The sequence below is a fragment of the Molothrus ater genome, chromosome 6, assembly GCF_012460135.2.
Source record: "Molothrus ater isolate BHLD 08-10-18 breed brown headed cowbird chromosome 6, BPBGC_Mater_1.1, whole genome shotgun sequence".
In the NCBI taxonomy this organism is placed as follows: Eukaryota; Metazoa; Chordata; class Aves; order Passeriformes; family Icteridae; genus Molothrus; species Molothrus ater.
Genome location: NC_050483.2, coordinates 34,106,127 through 34,125,259, shown reverse-complemented (window position 1 = coordinate 34,125,259; position 19,133 = coordinate 34,106,127). Strand labels below are relative to the sequence as shown.

The window sequence follows — 19,133 nt, the reverse complement described above, 5'->3', positions numbered from 1 at the left end:
TCTGCCTGTGTAACTGATGTTACTCTAATTTTAGAGGAGAAACACACAAATCTAAGTTTTTATTTCTCCTTTGCCTATTTGATGTATATCTGGAAAGGACACTTGCATGTCTCCTTCTCCAGTCCTCCCTTTCTCCATGAAATTGGTACCACTGCTGACCTTTGCTACTGGCTTAAGAGAATAAAAGGGCCAAAACACACATTCATACTTAATAGTCAGTCAGGAGAGTAATAGGTAGGAGTCCTTTATCCTTGCCTTACAGTTTAGATAGGCTTAAGCTTAGCAATAAAATAGGATTTATCATAGCAAACTTTGAGTCATTAACTTACTATATGAACCTTTTATTTTTACTTTTTTAAAACGCTATTTTTTCCCATGGCATTTGTATTTTTTACAATTATACCTTCAATTTGGCTGCTTTGTTATTGCACCTGAAAATCTTATCATTTAGTACAATGTAATATAAATTTTTTGGAGTGCAGATAGGTGTAGATTTTGTTCATTCAGTCCGCAGGTTTGCTTTTTTTGTTTCAGCATTTCTTTCTCATCTTGTTCCTGCAATATCTGTAATAAATAATACTTTTTAACATTTTCACATGATGGGACTGAGCCAGGGTTCTTGGAACTGCCTGTACTCAGCAGGTAGAGCACAAGCATATGGCTATTAAAATCTTGGTATTTGGAATTTATGCTTTTGGCTTACATTGCCTCTTTATTTTATGCAAAGTCTATAGCTTGCAATGTGATATAATAGTACATATATAACTAGGGACTGGGAGATGAATTGATATTGTAATGATTGATGCACCCCATCTCCCTCTCTGACTTTAGAGAACCACCCTAACCCTGTTTGCAAAATTTCTTGCAGAAGTTTCATCTTTTTATTCCGCACAGAAAGGTAGAATCTGAAAATAAAGGCAGTCTGTAAAGCATGCTGACAGCTTTTAAAGGGTTGATGAACTCATATTTGACATATAACTTCTTGTGGGAGGTGGAGGGAGATATAGGAAAGAAACCTTTGTTTTAGCCTTCTGTTATTATTAAGACAGGGATTTTTAAAATATGTACAATTACCAGCTTCAAATGATATTTTTTTATCCGTACTTTAATCTTAATGCACAAATACTGAGTTTTAATGATGATCCCAGGACACTCCGTAGCCATCCTAGGTCAGTGAGATATTATCTCAGTTTACCTTTGAACTTTGATATGAGGCTTATTTAAGACATAGTGTCTTGGATATTTTAACCGTAATATTAATCTATTTTTGTTTCCCTGATTTTAATGTCAATTTTTAGGGTAGTGTTGAGAAAATGTTTTCTTTTGAGGTCTTCCACATATTGACTAATGCTGGATGGATCACTTGATCTTTCCAAATCTCAGTACTGTGTATTAAAGATCAAAGTCAATATAAAATTATTTACAATTCTTAAAAAAGTTACTATAGAATTAAAAATGTGATATAACTTTCATTGGATTACTAAGAATATTTGCTATGGTAATTCTCTGAGATAACAATTTGACCTCTTGCCAGCCAATCTGATTCATTACTGATAAATACGACCATTTCTTTTACATCCAGATGATGCTGTCAGTGGTCTACAATACAAACCTAATATTCTGTTTGAAAGAGACTTTATCTAATAGACAGTGTTTTATATGGACCATAACTAAAGTATTTAGTGAACCAGCTTGTTTTAGTTTAATAAGACAGAGTTCCTTTTTTGATTACAAGGTGCCTATGGCACACTGTGGATAGCACATAATAAATAATGTTTGAGGCCATATATCTTGAAAAGGCTAGGAAGAATTACTCTCCTGTTCATGTGAGAGGATTCCAGTAGAGGTTCTACTGGTTTAGATGTAACTTTTCCTGCTTCTATACAGCTGGAATCCTTCATTTCATGTCTAAACTCTAAGCAGAAGTAACCTACCCTCCATGGACTAACTGTAGACTTTCTTCTCGTCCTCGTGTTAATACATTACTTGTAATATATTTATTTTGTCCTTTAACCATTTCTCTAGTATTTTGCAGTATCTGAGCTCAGTACTTGTTTGCATTGTTTTCTTAGAATATATATTTAAATTATATAAAATGTTTAAACAATTTAAAAAATCTTATATGCAAAACAGTTTGGGGATTTTACTGTTCTTATTGTCTGTTTCAATTTTTCCCCTTGGGACAAGTATGTAGGTAATAATTTGGGTTCATATTCCATACTCATTTCCTTTTTTCTTTCCCACTGCACGATAGTTATAGGGGGTCACTGTTTACTGTTCCTGTCTTAAATGTAGGAGAAATGTCAGGAACTTTCCTGAGAAATGGGGAAGGTTGTAGATTCTCACTGCTAAGTCTCTGAAAACTACTGGCATGTCATTCATAGGATGTCATAAATGACCTGCTAGTTTCAGTCCTGTAAGTAAAAATGTGATTCCTTGTTTGTGTATCTTGTTTGAATTTTATGCTTGATAATAATTAGAATCACTTCGTTTCCTACTTCATCCCCCCTTTGAAAAGATATATGTTCTCAGTGTAATGAACAGAATTACTATTACCTTCTCTTAAAATGGATAAATGTCTTAAATCAATACCTACTCATGCTTTAAACTCTACCTGGTTGTTAGATTTTTTGGTTGTTTTTCCCCAGTAGACAAAAATCCAAAGGTAAAAATACAAGACAAAACCCCCACAAAGCTTATTAAAAAAAGAGAGAAAGTCTTTGTTTATGAAGACTTAGATGATTTAGAAAACATGAAAATCTCAGTGTGACTTTATGAAGCCTGCTTTTGATTCAAATAATCTATTTTTAAATCCTTATTGCTTCACTTAAGATGCTGAGATCATTACTGTTTAAAGTACACTTATGACGTTCATGGGATTTGTTCACTTTAAAATATTTTGTAGTGAACATGTAAAATGATAATGCTTCTTTGGATTGAATGCATATTGTTTAGACTGCTAGGGTTATCATCATCTTGTCTTGTTTAAGTTGTTTAAGAATTCAAAAAGTCCCTCACTTAATTTAATATGTTCTTTCATTTATGAATATTTGTAGATATGATATATAGGTTTTGGCATTTTTCCATGTCCCCATACTAAGAGAAGGTCCTATCTGCTTAGGAAAAAGGATCATAAAACATAGAAAATTTGGAGAGTACACATTTTTCTCTTTGTCAAAATATGATAAAGGTTTTCAAATGTCCTTTGCCAAAGGGTGTTTAATTTCTTCATGTTCTGTGTTCCTTTTGAAGTATAATTCTTTTATCAATACTAAATTAAAATTAATAGCGTGTTATAAAATTCTAAATAATATCCATGTTCACGTTCCATCCCAAATAAGCTAGAGTGAAAGTTGGCAACATATTACTCTGTGATCTAACGAAGGTTAGCTGAGACTTTGAGTTCTTAATACTCAGGTTTAGTATGGTAGATGTACTGTTTCATTTAAAACTGCTGTTGGCTGAAAAATCCAGCCATATTCTCAGGTGCACAGGCAAAGAGTCACTGAGTGCCTTCTTCTCTGTTTGAACAACCCAGAGAAAACAGGAGAGCAGAGCAATTTCCAGAATGCAAATCTGGATGACTGTATTGTTGTTTCTCTGCTGCATAATCAGTCAGAAAAAGGTTTGACTCCAAGTTTTCAATTATTTGGAATTTAATTTAGTGGCTTTTAAGGAGTTCAGATTTATATGATTAAGGGAGAATGTGGGAAGAAACACTGAGGCTGTAGACCTTACTGTTACACTAGGACAGATCCTTTGCAGCAGACTGTCATGTAGAAAACACACCATGTTTTTCTGTCAGGTGTTAGTTGAGTGAGGCATGATTAGGCCTGGCCCTAGAAGATCCTCCTTGTTAGTTAATTGGGTTTTTTCTGCTATCTGAAATATTTTCATTTTCACAAGCTGTTTGTAGGTATAGTGTAGCACTACACTTTGCTAGGCGAGGCAGACTGCTAGGTGCATTGTCTGTCCTCTGCATGCTTTGAGAACTCATCAGATGGTGAGAAGTCATAGACAGATGTGAGACAAACCCACCAATCATGGTAGGTCTCTGCCAGATTTGAGTGAAAAAGGAGTGTTCTTTGTATACAAATCATGGAAGCAGGTTGATGAATTGCACTATAGAGAATAAGATGTAGAATGTTTTTCCTTTTCCAGAGGTTGGCTGCAGCTGTTGGGACCTTTGCCTGACACATTGCACCCTAGATTTCAGATAGTCTGTATCAAAACAATATGTAACTGGATCTTATTCAGTAGTATTATCCCCTAGTTTTGGGCTTGTAGATATTTTCACATTTATTGGTTTTGGGTTTGGTTTTAGATGTTTGGATTGGGTTGGTTAGTTGGTTAATTGTTTGGGTTTTTTTCCTGAAAGCAAGTTGGACCTCCTGCAAGTAATAGCAGATATTAAGAGGCATGGTTTGCAAATAGTGGATCAATTGGACTATTGTCCCTCTAAGTCTAAGGGCTCATTGGTCTATGACCTACCAGTGATTTACATTTGAATCTTTGCAGCCTTGAATAGTATTAGTCTGGGGTACAGAGGGTCTGCTGTGCTGCCTGTTTCATCTTCTGTTTTCCCCTGCTTCTCAAATGGCACCTTAGTGAATGCAGCCTTAGAGATCAAAGTATTGCTGGACTATTTCCCCCCACCCCTTACATTATCAAACAATAATACACTTCTACATGATAAATTACTCATTCAAGTAAACTTACTACCTGTGATTTGGATGGGCTTAGAAAAATATGGTTGGGATTTTTTATTTGTTTAAAGCTTCTGGAAGCCTGCAAATGCAGTGCAGTGTAAATTCTTCTTTCATATTTTTAGGTAGCATAGTACATGAGGTCAGTGCTTCTCAGCTTTTTATGATTATCGTTATTGTCCACTTAACAAACTTAAAAATGCAATGAGAATTGATTGACTTTATTCTCTTAGTAGTAGTTGTAGTAATCGTGATAATAAATTAACAGCTGCCCCCTACCCATGAGATACTGAAATGCAGTCTCCATGTGGGCTCTTTTAAAGTGTTGCAGTTAGGGAATTAAACTGGTTTATGAAATAGATTAGACTATGATTAATGGCATTCTGTAGTAAAAAGTACTGAAACAAAATACAATACCTTAAAATCTGCAGACCTGTGCACATGTATAATTAACTGATGCAGAAAAAAAGAGAAATCAAGTAAAAAGATAATAATTTCCTTGCAGAAAATTTGTTCATAAGAATAAATTTAAAATGTTTAATAAAACTGTAAATATAGTCTAGAACCAGCATTATCACATTGTTTTACAAACAAAAGGAAATAACAGTTGTTTGTTGAAGACATTTCACAGGTTGTATTTCACTTGTATGCCAGCAATTGAGGCTGTTTTATAGAAATTTCTGCTTTAATTATGTCATAAGTAATTAGATAATAAATGATACACATTACATTACCAGAAAAGACTGATTGGCTGTACAAAATGTGTTTATGTACTCTGATGGTTGTCTTTACTGCATCCAATTTCAAAGTTAACTGTAAGTTACACCTGCCTGGCATTAATAGGAACTCAGATGAATCAGGGTAAGAAAAGGAGACTGCAGCTTTGTTAGGATGGAATTTCTGTTTTGAAAACTGAATTTAAGTGATATTAGAATAATTAATAATGCATTTATGCATTTATTATACGTATGCAAAGGATCACATTGAGTATTTGTTAAATAGAAAAAAGGGACAAATGTATTGTAAAATCAAAAAGGATTAGTAAATCTATTGATTTTCTCACTTCCATCTCATTTTTTTATTTTTTCTTTTCACATATTTCAGTATCTTTTCTCTGAAAATAAATTGTCAGCTGTTCAAGCAGAAGAATGTATATATATTGAGCACGGTAGTTGAGATCAGGGCAAGACTTAGATGCAAATTATTTTTCATTGTATCTTTAACAAGAGATATTGAAATCAAATTTACTTAGATGCTGCCTTCAAATTTACTCTGTGTAAAGTATTTTTCCATGTTAATGCACACATACTATTACACATTTATAATATATTTATAAAAGCATGTAATGTAAATGTGTAAATACAGCCATATTTGTGCTCCACAGCCTTAGTTTGCATGAGGATTAATTTTTTTCCCACATGAACATTTCTGTGAGGTTACTGTCTATGCAAAATTATGAATAGGTGCCAGTTATCTATATTCAAGTATTGCCTATGACTAGTGCTTGTCTATAGATAGTTTGCCTTAATGAAATTTTTCTCCCATTGTATGAGAAATATAACCCAGAGCACAGATGTAGGGAAACAATATGGTTTGCAAATACATGGTTTAACAAGAAATACATGCAGTTTTCCTGCTGAGCTGTGTATTTATGATCAAAATCCAGGATCTTCCCATTTAATAAGGACTATGCAATTGTATCTTCACCTGTCTCTTGTAATTATAGAGAATTTTTAAAAGCTAAGTTGACTTTGATAAGTGACCTAAGTAGTTGTACTGACCTAAGTTATCTTGGTTAAATAAATATAACTACAAGTTTACAAGAGTTAACCAAGAAGTAGATAGACTTATAAACTAAAGATATGAATCAGCTGGGGTGAATGTTAACTTCTAAGCCGGCCAACCACAGCTTAGTTGCAGTTAATGGTATATTTCCTGAGACCTACAGCTTGATTTTATCTTATTCTGTTCTCTGATCCTTCTTAGAGACATATTGTCAGGCTCTGAGAGGAAGGTTTTGAATTGAATTGTCAGAAGACTCTATTAGCATTAGGGAGCTATGGAGTCCTGTAGCATTGCTTATTAAATTTGGAGACATCACAGAATCTCAAAATCAATTAGGTTGGACAAGATTTCTGTCATTATCAAGTACAACCAGTGATGTAACACCACCTTGTCAACTAGACCTTGACACTAAGTGCCACCTCCAGTCATTTCTTGAACACCTCCAGGGACAGTGACTGCACCACCTCCCTGGACTGTTCATTCCAATGTTTAATTACTCTATCTGTGAAGAAATTCCTTCTGCTGTCCAGCCTGAACTTCCCCTGGCAAAGCTTGAGGCCATTTCCTCTTGTCCTGTCCCCAGCTGCCTGGAGAAGAGGCTGACCTCCCGCCTCACTACAACACTCTTTCAGGGAGTTGTAGAGAGCAGTAAGGTCTCCCCTGAGCCTCCTTTTCTCTGGGTTCCCTCAGCTGCTCCGTGTGGAATCACTCTCCAGACACTTCACCAGCTTTGTTGCCTTTCTATGGACATGCTCTTTCTTGAAGTGAGGGGCCCAGAACTGAGCACAATACTTGTTTGTGGCCACCTATGCCTCCACCCATTAGGGAAACCACACTAAGAAAACTATGTCCTTTTTGTAATCAAAATTTCTAATAATTATTATTTTTCATAGAGAGACATGGTTATATAAATGTTTTCTGCTTTACTGTCGTCCCTTTCTTATTTGAAAACAATTTTCAAACATCTAAGAGAGTGTCCCTGAGAACTTCATTGAGTAGTTCTTGCTAGACAAAATCCTATTTTATTAGTTAAGGATTAATTAATACAGAAACAATCAAGCTTCTGCTGCTGGTTATGTAATGCAAAGCCAGGGGTTCAAAGTAACTATAACCCTTGCTGCTATTAATTTGTTAGTTCATCTAGATGGACCAGGTGCATTTTGCAGGAGCCAGATTTCCCTCTCCATCATCTTTATTCCCCCATATTTATTTTGTGTGTATTGGTTGATTATAGAATAAGTTTTATCTTTCATTTTACCCTAATTTTGTGATCTTGGAGTAAAAGTGCAATTGCAAAACTGGTGCCAGGTTATGCCAAGATGCACTATTAAAAATGCCCTGTTCAGTCTTCTCACCTCTACATATGTAGCTTAATACAGACTGGATATGGAAGATAGTTCTCAGACCGAAGTTACATTATTTAGATTACATAATATTGTTAAGAGCAGAAATCTGGTTTCCAAGAAAGGTTGGAGAGTCCCTTGAAATAATTATGTAAGAGAGTGTGGGTTTTGTTCCTAGATTTTGAAATCAGAACATCATTCATTTGTTCTGTGCATCAGACTTATTTTTGACATGATTGCAGCTGGGAGATTCTAAGACATGATGGACCTGGAAGGAAGTGGGGGCTCCACTCCTTGTGTCTGTAGAGAGTACAGATATGTGCATGTATTTGTGCATGAGGTTTTTTTTCTTATTGGTTTTAAAATAAGCTGAATTGCAAAAATATGATTTAAAGAGGCACTTGTGAATGAGTAGCTTCTGTACTCACTGCCTAAGCTGAAACTCTTCACTAGATACTCAGTGCAAGAGGACTGCTTCTCTTACAAGTAAATCAAATATTAAGCATTCTTATATAGCAGCATATATTTATAGTACAGTTCTTTGTGTGCATATAAAAGTGTCTATAATTCAGATATTTGCTAAATTTATTACTTTTCTGAAGGTTTTTCTATTAAATCATATGTCTGTGGGAATGGTGAGAAGGTCTTTTGTTGTTTTGTTTCACGGTGGTTTTTGGCTTTTTTTAATTGTTGTGTTTAGTTAGCATGTTTAAAATATTCCTCTTTTTAGAAGCTATTTGGCTCCACCATCTTATCATGTGTTTATATCTAAAGCAAAATGGATGTTTTCAGAAAAAAAACTCATAAGAAAAGTTGTGTTTATAAAGTTTTTAGGAAAACATTTGGTCATTAGCTTTCTGCCATTCTTCCTTTTTAATTTTTTTTTAGTGAAAAACACCAAGAAGCTATACAGTATTGTCTGCAGGGGAAAACAAGAATAAATATGCTCTTATTTTCATGGACCTGAGACATTAATAGCATTACCACAAGGGTTTTAATTCATGTCTGTCTCCCCTTCCTTTCCATGGAGAACAGAGTAATTACCCCAGAATTTTAATTACAAATAGTGTAGGAGGGGACGTTAGGGTTTAGTATCATTATTTTATTTTATGGTCATGAAAACTCAAAGGTGTTCATTTAGACAAAACACATTCAGCTAGTTAGTTTCTTTTATCTCCTTCTTTCAAAATCTATAATTCTTTCAATTCTGCAGATTCTCACTTAAAACTTTAATTTTCAGAATAAGATAACTGTGATAGCAAAATTGGGGACTATTTGTGAGCATGAAGATATTAAATACAGAGATAGTGTATTTTAAGAAAGGGACTAAAAACTGACATATTTTCTGAGCACTTTACCTCCTTCCTTTGGGAGTTGCAAACCTGTTGATATGAGTAACCATAAAGTTCCTCTTGCTGATGATCAAACTCTCTCTTTTGGCCTCCCACAAAAGGATCACAAAGAGCTTTTAGAAAGAAAGAAATACCCCTTTTTTAAATGGTCATAATAAATTCTTGTTTTCCATGCCATAGAATTGAAATGGTTCTACTGATTCACCTTGATTCCACATACTTCAAGAGAGGGGTCTCCTGCAGAGGATATATAGTTGATAACTTAAATTTTGTTCAGAATTGCCAAATGATTCCTGTGAATTATTGTGATATGTATCTTGTAGAAATCAACTGTGGCAAAGATCCTCTGAAAACAAGCTAAAACTCTTAGCCTCTTTTGTCCTGTCAGTCCTATAGATAGATTAATTAATTTGAAAATGTGGTTTCCAGAGACTGATTTTCAGTATTCTTACCAGTAATGCTGAACCATGATTTCATACTTGGATTTAAATCCAAAATTAATTTAGAAAATGTTTAACATGCTGTTAAAATAATGTGATCTGGCTAGCAATGTCAGAACCTAAAAATCTCAATGTATTTCTAATATCCAGGGTTTAGTTTTTCCAAGGGTTCAAGTTTTAGTCAGTTTCAATGAAGTGTTATTGACAGAGAAATGGCAAGTCCCTCAGCACATTTCTATTGGCTGTTATTTCCTCTCAATTTAATTAAATAACTAATGCATATAATTTTCTGCCTTAATTCTTTAGAAGAACATAATTGTGTATTCTAGCCATATTTATCCACGTTTATACTGAAAACTGGGCACTGTTGATAGCTGTGATGCTTTGTAATGTTAACAGTATATCTTCATCTTGAAAACTCATACTCCATTCAAAGGGTTATTTAAAAATACTGTTAGTTTTCTCTTAGACTTGCAGGTACATGGCCATTAAAAAGCATTTTAAAAAATTAAAAAAAAAAAAAAGGAAGCATCAGTCTCCCATAAGTCAATGGAAAATTGATTCCTATGTTTGGCTTTGTTATCAACATCTTAGCAAATCTCTTTTATGTGTTAGCCATAGAATTTCTTCCAATGATTACTTCTCATTGAATGTAAGTTTTCTAGTTAAAATATAGCATGTCATTCAGAGCAAGTTTATGGAGTACCTGTAAAGCTCATGCATGCTGACTTTATTCTATGGAAGAGGGCAGAAATGTCCTACTCATTTATGTATTTGCCTTCTGAAGCTTTATCAGAAGAGCAGCCAGTGCAATGCTTCTTTGGACAGTGAGTTTCTAGCTATGAGGAGCCAAACATCTATGGATCTGTGACTGGGAAAGCATTAAAAAAAGGGATGCACCCACTTTGCCTCTCTGTCTGTTAAGACTGATTAACTTTTGAAACTGGAGTGGCTTTTATGAGTTCATAAGTTAGATCCTGTCTAATGTAAAACAGTGTGAGTTTTAGTGATACCATCAGTGAAGCATATTTAGTTTTAAAATAATATACATTATCTATATTTTATGTCAATTATTTTATATTGAGAAGAGTTTCTTTTAGCAATTCCAATAATGAAATTACATTGTATAGTTTCTTTCAGTTAGAAGTATCCCAAATTGCTATACTTAATAGTTCTGTAAATATTCATGTATTTTCTAAACCCCTCGTTGTCTCTGTGAAGTGTTGGCAGGTATTCATAGGATACCATGCAACAAATTATATAAGAAGGATGAAAAAAAGGGAAATCTTAGATGGGGGAGGGGAAAATTTGCTGATTTTAAAGAGGGAATAGGGTTAACATTCGATCATCATTGAAGGTTTTAGACAATACTGGACAGAACTGTTAATATTCATGCTTTCTGTCTTTTTAAAAATGTTTCATCTGAACAATGGCACAGCCAATACGGATATCTAATTTTCTATGTATACTGCATTCTCTGCAACTGAGTGAAAATCTATTAATTTTTTCTCTTGTGTAATTTAGTATGTAACTGGCTCATTTTTTCTTTTTTTAATTATAAAAAAGTGAAAAGTATAAATGAAGCTTCTCAAAATGCATTACACTTCTTTGCAAATGTAATTTGAAGCTCATGAAACATTAATGCATTAAATATGGAATGTTGTTTTTATGCTACTGAGAAAAAAATTAGAAAAGTTAAGTTTCTTCTCTATGTTATTAAAACTATGTATCATAGAGAATTCATGGAGGAGTTGGTCTGCTCCATTCCCACAGTTTTGAATCATATTTTCTTGAGGGGTACTTATGAAACTATTCAGATTTTTATGTGTGCATATGTGAGTGTAAAATTTTAATAATACTTTCTTCAGGACTAGATAATCTTATAAAATCAGCCACCTGTATAACCAACACTGTTTTAGCAATTATTCTTTCGGTGTACACAACTTGGCTATGCACACATTCTGCTTTTGAGAGAAGCCTTTCTATTTGAGTTAGAGCCTACACACACTGGTGACAGAAGGGCAACTAAAACAGGCAGCAGAGAATATTTTTCTTGTTTCTTTAAACATGATTTGCTAGTTTCTTGCTGTGAGAAATTTGCATTCCAAATTACATCTTTAGTTAAAAGCATGAAAGAAAAATCTTAACGTTCATACTTTAAAGTGGGCAGAATTGTAATTAGGTAGTTACTAAAAGAAGTGGGAGTGACTTTTTTAAGTGCCTCAAAGAGTCAAGGTTTAATATCAAATGCTAATTGAAAAATAGTATTGATTTAAGCCAAAAGAGCAATTTGTGCAAAACATCCTTACACAGTCTTATCTCTAGTAAATATTTCTCCTACTTAGTTCTGACTTTCTAAGCCTTGTGGTTTCAGATGTAAATTGTTCCTGGGTGTTTAAGTTGAAGCTGGGTTTCTCTTGCATGATAGTTTTTGTGACTAAAATGAAATTAAAAATGCAACCTCAGCTGAGAGAGGAGGTCTAAGAACTGGGGAAAATAAACACTTGTGATGAACAGTAGTGTCAGTATCAGACCAAAATGCTTCTGCAGTGCACCAGCGTATAAAACCAAACATCTTAGAATATCTATTTGCTATTTGGTCTGTCAATTTTTTATATTTGTAATAATCTAGTGTGATTTGTGACAAAACTCAGACTTGCAGAATTTTTTCAATGGATTAAGTTAACCTTGAATTGTCTTGAAAGAAACTGTAATTATGAGGTCAGAAATAACACAAAGAGGCAACATAGGGAAGTAGCAAAATTATATTCATCTTGGAATAATTGCAGGCAACATTTATGAAGGGAATACTACAAGTATATGTACTGCTTGTGATGAGAAGAAACTCACATTAACATTAACATGACTAGAAAAAGAAAAAGTGCATTATGTTGAGAACAAAGTAGCAGCTAATCTCCTTCTATAATCCATTGCACTATTTCACACAGTATTTCAGTTCTAGATATTCTTTTGCAGAAAGAGAGAAACTGAGTTGGAATGACATTTACAGAATTTAAACATGGTCGGGAAAGATGACAATTTATGGTCTAAGTTTATTTACCTGATGATCTAGCTAAATTTACAAAGAATTGCTTTGCTTTTTATGGACATGTGCCTATTTTTGTAAATAAATATCAAGCAGATTATTAGAAATATGTCTCTAAAAGATGTCTCTGTTCTGTCTAAGAATTTTCTCTGAAGCTGAAATGTATAATCTGGAACTGAGAAACCAGGAATTTGTTCAGGACACCTCTGAAAAAGTAAATTTGTGTTTCAGCATGTGCATGAATCCAGTTTGAGTCCAGTCCAGAGATACTGAAAATACTGAGAGAAATTCCAGTAGCTCCCTTGAGGCTGTGTATATGCAATAAGTACAGATTTGCTGTGTAAGGCTACTGTTGGAAGCTGAGCCCAAGTCTGACATGAGCAGACATCTGTCCAGAGCAGCCTTGCATGGCTGCCTGCTGTATAGGTGTGATGACCTTTCAGTAGCTTGTGCTGCCTTGAACTTGTGGTTTTTGCTGGCTATGTAGCCAGGGGCTTCCCAGGAGTTGCCTGATAGAACAGAGCATGGCTGTGAATTCTAAGTGCATGCAGGCATCACCTTGCCTGTAATGAACTTAGTTGTCATTCTGCTTGATTTCAGAACTTCTCGCACATCTTCAGTTGATCCTGATTTTCTCCCAGATTTTTGTTATAGTGCCGTTTCACTTTAGGATGGATTGTATGGGACTACTCACAAGCCTAGTGTAGCAGTGTGTTATCTTGCCACACAAAAAAAAAAATCCTAGGTGATCCTATTGCTTACTGACTGCTCTCTACAGGAATTGGGATGTTCAGAACACCTTTTCACTAAGTCTAAGCCTGTAGTCATATGAGCAGCTAAAATAGCATGAAATTTTCAGACGTAGAATCCAGAGGCCAAAGGGAATTTTAAAGAGTTTAAAACAATTGAGGAGCAAGAAGACAGAAAAGAAAAATATATGAAATAGAATGTATCAATTTACAGTTTTAAGGAAGTGCAGTTATTTGCTTTAAAGAGTCTAAAATGTAGAATTGTGACAAATTAGGATGAATTTGTTAGATTAGATGGAATCTTTTCTATAAAGTGTTTTTCTGTTAAGAAAAAATAAACCAGTATTAGACAAGTAGTTGAAAGATTTAATAGAAGGAAAAAGAACAATTGTTACAAGAAATTCATGGAATGGGTTATAATTACACTGTTGAAAATAAAAGAGGAAAAGGAAACCTGAATAATAGATAAAAAAGATCCTTGGTTCATTAATCTCTGTGCAATCTCTTAGAACACTTCACAGAAGTGGAATAAATAGAGCCTGATGCATTTAAATATTTCCACTGTTGAATTATTTGGTTTGTTTTTTCCAAGTTTTGGTGCTATTTTGTATAATCAGTAATATTTCTCTTCTGGTGTAATTTAGTGTAGGCATGTGTCATGCCACCATGTGAAACTTGAAACTTAAAACCACGTTTTTCAACCTTCTTAACATACAGTTACTCTAATTGATGTAACAGCCTATATAAGTCCTAATTCTGGCTATCTAGCCTGCATTTCATCCTTCCACTCAATTTATCAGTGTAGACCTTGTATTAGCAGGGTGGCATGTATGGTGTGGGTTTGTGATTGCCGTCCCCCCAGTTCTAGAGACTGTGAGAAGTGGTAATATAACCAGCCAAAATATTGTCAGAGAGAAGGAGGGCAAAGAAATAAAGCGGTAGAAAAGTGAAAAGGTGGAGTGGGTGAAACTTTGCTATGGCTTGTTGGAGGTCTCTCCATGAGAGGGGTGGGAATGAGAATTGGCAGGACATGGGTAGTAGTGCAGATTCGGTCATGGTTTGTCTTCCCATGAAACTATTTAGCATTTATTCATGGGCATTCATAGCTGCTCAGTGCAGATTGTCTCACTGCAGCACTGGGGAGGATGGGAGTGGCAGAGCATAATCACCAAACATCTGGCCTTCCAGGATAGATGCTAGTCTGCTCACTTAACTGAGCCAGGACTTCCAGTTTGGTAAATCAGAGGACTTGCAGGCAATTCTGACATGATATATGAAAGCAGCATGGGCTTATGCAAGTGGATTGTCAATAAATAGGAAAAGTTTGAGGAATTAGCTGATACAGGGTTTAGGAGTCTAGGATTTACATGAGCTACTCATGTGGTGAGTTAAAAGCAGTTTGAATTGTGTCTCTGGACTCAGTGGTTGAGATCCCTAAAGTACCAGGCCTCTTCCTCTGAAGGGCAGAGTTGCATCACATCTCTGCAGATTTCATTGGGAACTGAGGGCAGCAAACTGCTCTCCAGTTGGAGCCCTTCTTACAGCCCAGCTTTCTTTGACTTTTGTCAAGGCTTTTAAAGACACAGTCTTGTTTCACTGAAAATGAACTCAGAGAAATTACTTTGTTTCTATTATATTTGTTATAGTTGGATGACTTTAGGGGGAAGAAGTATTATATTTTTTGAGCCTGAGTTTGAACTTTCTTATGCTAATGGAAATAGGATGAGAGTGATGCCTGTTGAAGTAATTAATTTGCTTTGTGAGCAAGCAAATGCCATAACTGCAATCCTTAATTTTTATAAAACTTATTTGACATGAAATAAAGGTTGAGTTACTTTCCTTTTTTCTTCCTATAGCATTTAAACAAAATAAATTTCACGTGTTCCTATTTTTAAGCATATGTAAGCATCTGTTCATAATTGCTTTAGATAATCAATCTCCTTTTTGCAGCACAAGTTCGGATATAGCCAGGAGCATACACACTAACCTGGAAAGCTAATCTTCCTGCGTAGTGAAAGATACCTTTATTGGATAGCTCAGAGCACTTATTTTGGGTAGCAGTTTCTCACTTCTGCATCCAAATCAGTTTCTGAACCTCTTATCTGTAAAAGGAAAATAAGTGCACTGTCCAATTTCCTTGACAGACAAGGAGTTAAGTACGTTTTTCAAAAATGGTGGTCACGTAGGTAACAAAACCAAATAGATAGTATTTGATTTTTCATTTTCTGAATTGTTTTTTATCATTTTATACCTTTTAACTTAGTGACCATGTGGATTTTAGGCTTCAACAGGAAAAAAAAAAAAACCTTTGCATTATTTCTTTTCTACCAGCACCTAGACTGCTGATCTATCTAATATGTTAGATACTGTGTTATTATACAGCACAACCAATGTTTGCCATAAATACTTGATATTTCAATATACAAACAAGGGAAAGATTTAGTGAATAAAAGAAATAGATGGAGATTTCCAAACTGGTAGCAAGATTAATATTCCTAATAAAAAAAAATCCTAAATATATTTTGCTTTTCTATAAATATAAATAATTATCTAAATTTTTAAATGAAATTCTAAATTAGCTGTCCGAAATACAAGAATGTTACAGCTGAATATCTCAAAATAATACAAATGTCACTCTTCTTTTCAAGAAGAGCAGGATTGCCTATGTTTTAAGTAAAATGAGTACAGATGCATTTATGCTTTGTTCAAACTGAATTTTCACTGGAATGTAATGTTTTTGTCCTAATATAAAATAGAGGCATACTGTGTAATTATTTAATGCATTTAAGTTTTTAAAAGATGTCCTCTATGTAAATTACATGAAATATTCACCATGGGAGGGGTTGTATTTGAAAGGGTATTATTGGTATATTCCTAAATTAATACCATTTAAAAGAGTTGCCAATAAAAGAAACAATAGTCTGTTTCTAAATCAGATATTTAGAAAAGGGTATCTTTATTTCTGAAACAGACAAACATATATTAATCCAGCACATGAAATTTTATGGGTTTTTTTCAAAATGCATCATAATTTTTATGTTGTTTGTAGTACTAAATATAAAACCATGTCTGGGCAAGGTTGAAGTGGGTGAGTAAGAAGATAATCCTTTCTCTCTCCTCTGATAAGACAGATAATTTTGCCCAATAACTAGAGCTGTTAGTGGTAACCTAATGAACATTTGTGTGTCAAGTGAGAAAAGTACCAGTTTCTCATTGTGAAAATCTTTCTTGTTGCTTAGAGGAGAGTTCCTTTTTAATTTTGTGGCTGAATTAAGCCATTGCTTTCTTTTACTATGCCCATCCTTAAGAAAAATCCCAGCTTTGTAATAGTGACCTGGATTTTCATATGTTGCGTATGTAATTGTAATATTACAGGTGCAACAATACTGCTCTGGCATTAAATATCCTATTTACATCTGAAATCACATGTATGGTTTTGAGAGTGTATTTTTGTACTTTCTTATGTTTTTAGGGTTTTTTCACTTAAATTGACATAGGCACTTATGCCTGACTTGATCAGAACTATGCATATTGCTTATTGAAATCTCCCACAGAACCTGTTAGTGTGTCTTAAACCAGTGGAGGCAAGTAAATGTTTTCTGTTGTATGCAGCACAAAACCATAATAATGAGAGCTGTGCAGTGCTGCATTTTTTGAGTGTTACCAAAAAAAAAAAAAAACAAACCAAAAACCAAATAAAACAACCAAAAACAAAACAAACCCAAAACCAAAAACAAATAAGCAATTCCCCCCCAAAAAAAAATTTTGCAAAAATATGGACAATTCTTCAAGCTAGCAATTAGTTAATGTATTTATATCTAGAACTGAAATACCTAATCAAAACTGAGTAGTTTCTTTCTTTTTATGATGGGAATTCTTCAAAAGGTTACCTTAAAATTACCAAATACCTTGAACTGCATTTAAAATTACTAGGAGGTGTCCTGACTTAAAACTAAATCTGCCTAAAAATATGTATAAAACGTGTCATTATGTATGTAAGTATATATACAGTGATTTTTTTTATAGGATTATTTAATATGTGGGTGGACGAAATTTTTTTTAATACCCTACTTTCACATTACCTTTAGAATAATTCAGCAGCTGATCATTTTTTATTTATTCTATAGAACGTGTTCTGTTTTGATGCCAATGAAATTCTGAATTAAAAATTATGTATATAATTTAAAACAATCCAGTGCAAAATACAGTATGAGATATTATTTTTAATGTAAATATTGTGTAAGTGGAAAATATAAGTGTTTGTCAAGTTTCTAGTATGCTGGATTCTCAAAGATGTGATTTCATGCTAACAGAACCACTGGAAATATCTAAGCTTTTTCTAGCTTTAGAAAACTTACTTATAGGGCATGCATATTGGTTTGCAATTAGTTTGACTTTATAATGAGGCAGTAAAAAGAGACTATTACTAATAACATTTAATTGTATTTTATATTATTTTGTTGATAAGACTTTAGATAGAATTTAGATGAAAGGACTGAAAAGTGTTGCCCCTACAGATATTCCACAAAATTGGGATGAATGGATATCTGAACACAAAGCTACTAAAACCAAAACTTTTGTAAAATAAAACATCTTATTAATTCAATGTCCTAAAATAGACAGTATGTTAAAACTTTGGGACACATTTGTAAAACGTATATTAAAAACAAAAGCTATAAAAATAAGTATAAATATTGAATTTTTATCCTGGGCATCATTCTTCGCTCATAGCAGTAATTCAATAGGTAATACATTTACTGACATTAATTATGTTGTGTCCATTGAAACTTGTTTAAACAGAAGCAAAGGTAGGATTTTTAGGTAAATAACCTTTGTTTGAAACCATTTGCTAAACTTTTAAATGGGCAAATGCTATGTTTTGTACTCTCAAATTCTCAGCTCTTAGGTACTCTGTCCTGTAAAATTTAATTTCCATAGGCTGAACAATAATAATACAGTGTATCAGATAATGAATTTCCATACAGTGATGTGGGTCACAGGTCAAAGAATCAAGATCATTTTCTGTTCAAGATCAGCTATTTCATCTGTCCAAGGTTTAGCTGAATGTTGCTTTGGTTGTGGTTTTTTGTTTGTTTTGGTTTTGGTTTGTTCTGTTTCTTTCTTTTCTTTTTTTTTCCTTTTTTTATTATTGCTATTATAGATGTTTTAAAGGAAGGTAAAGAATTTCAGACAAATTTTGCCAAAGAAGTTGTTTTGCTGCATTTGCCTAGGAGGAGAGGAATCATGTGAAAATACTCAGTTTGATATAATCTGAGATAATCTTTCCATATGAATATAATAGCTGCATTTGCTTAATCTTTTTGGTCTGAACTGTGCTATGCTGAAAGCAGTATTTTCTGTGGGAGAATGATAAAAATTATTTTCCTGTTAATTTACCTTTAATTCTTCTTAATATACATTTGAAACATGCAGAGCATTAAAAAGCATGATAAGCTGTGTTTCTTTTTAATTTTTTAACCCTTTCTTTTAAAAACATGGTAACTAACTTGCTTCATTCTTTTCCTTCCTTTTATAGGGTAGCAAAAATATTATAGTGTTTATGCACAAAGCAGAAGTATTATTTATATATATTTTTTTCAATTACAGGTAAAGATTATAGTTCCCAACAGCACAGCAGGTCTGATAATAGGGAAGGGAGGTGCTACAGTGAAGGCTATAATGGAGCAGTCAGGGGCTTGGGTACAGCTTTCC

General features: G+C 33.8%; 1 protein-coding gene across 3 annotated transcripts in view; it reads left to right on the top strand.

Annotated features, from left to right (window-relative positions):
• NOVA1 (NOVA alternative splicing regulator 1) overlaps window positions 1-19,133 on the top strand; it is a 138,931-nt gene that overhangs the window by 116,830 nt on the left and 2,968 nt on the right. For all 3 annotated transcript variants that reach the window (XM_036384938.2, XM_036384937.2, XM_054515318.1), the window contains one exon: window positions 19,029-19,133. This exon is cut by the window's right edge and continues 2,968 nt beyond it. In XM_036384938.2, the coding sequence (XP_036240831.1) occupies window positions 19,029-19,133 (105 nt within the window). The remainder of the gene's footprint in view (window positions 1-19,028) is intronic.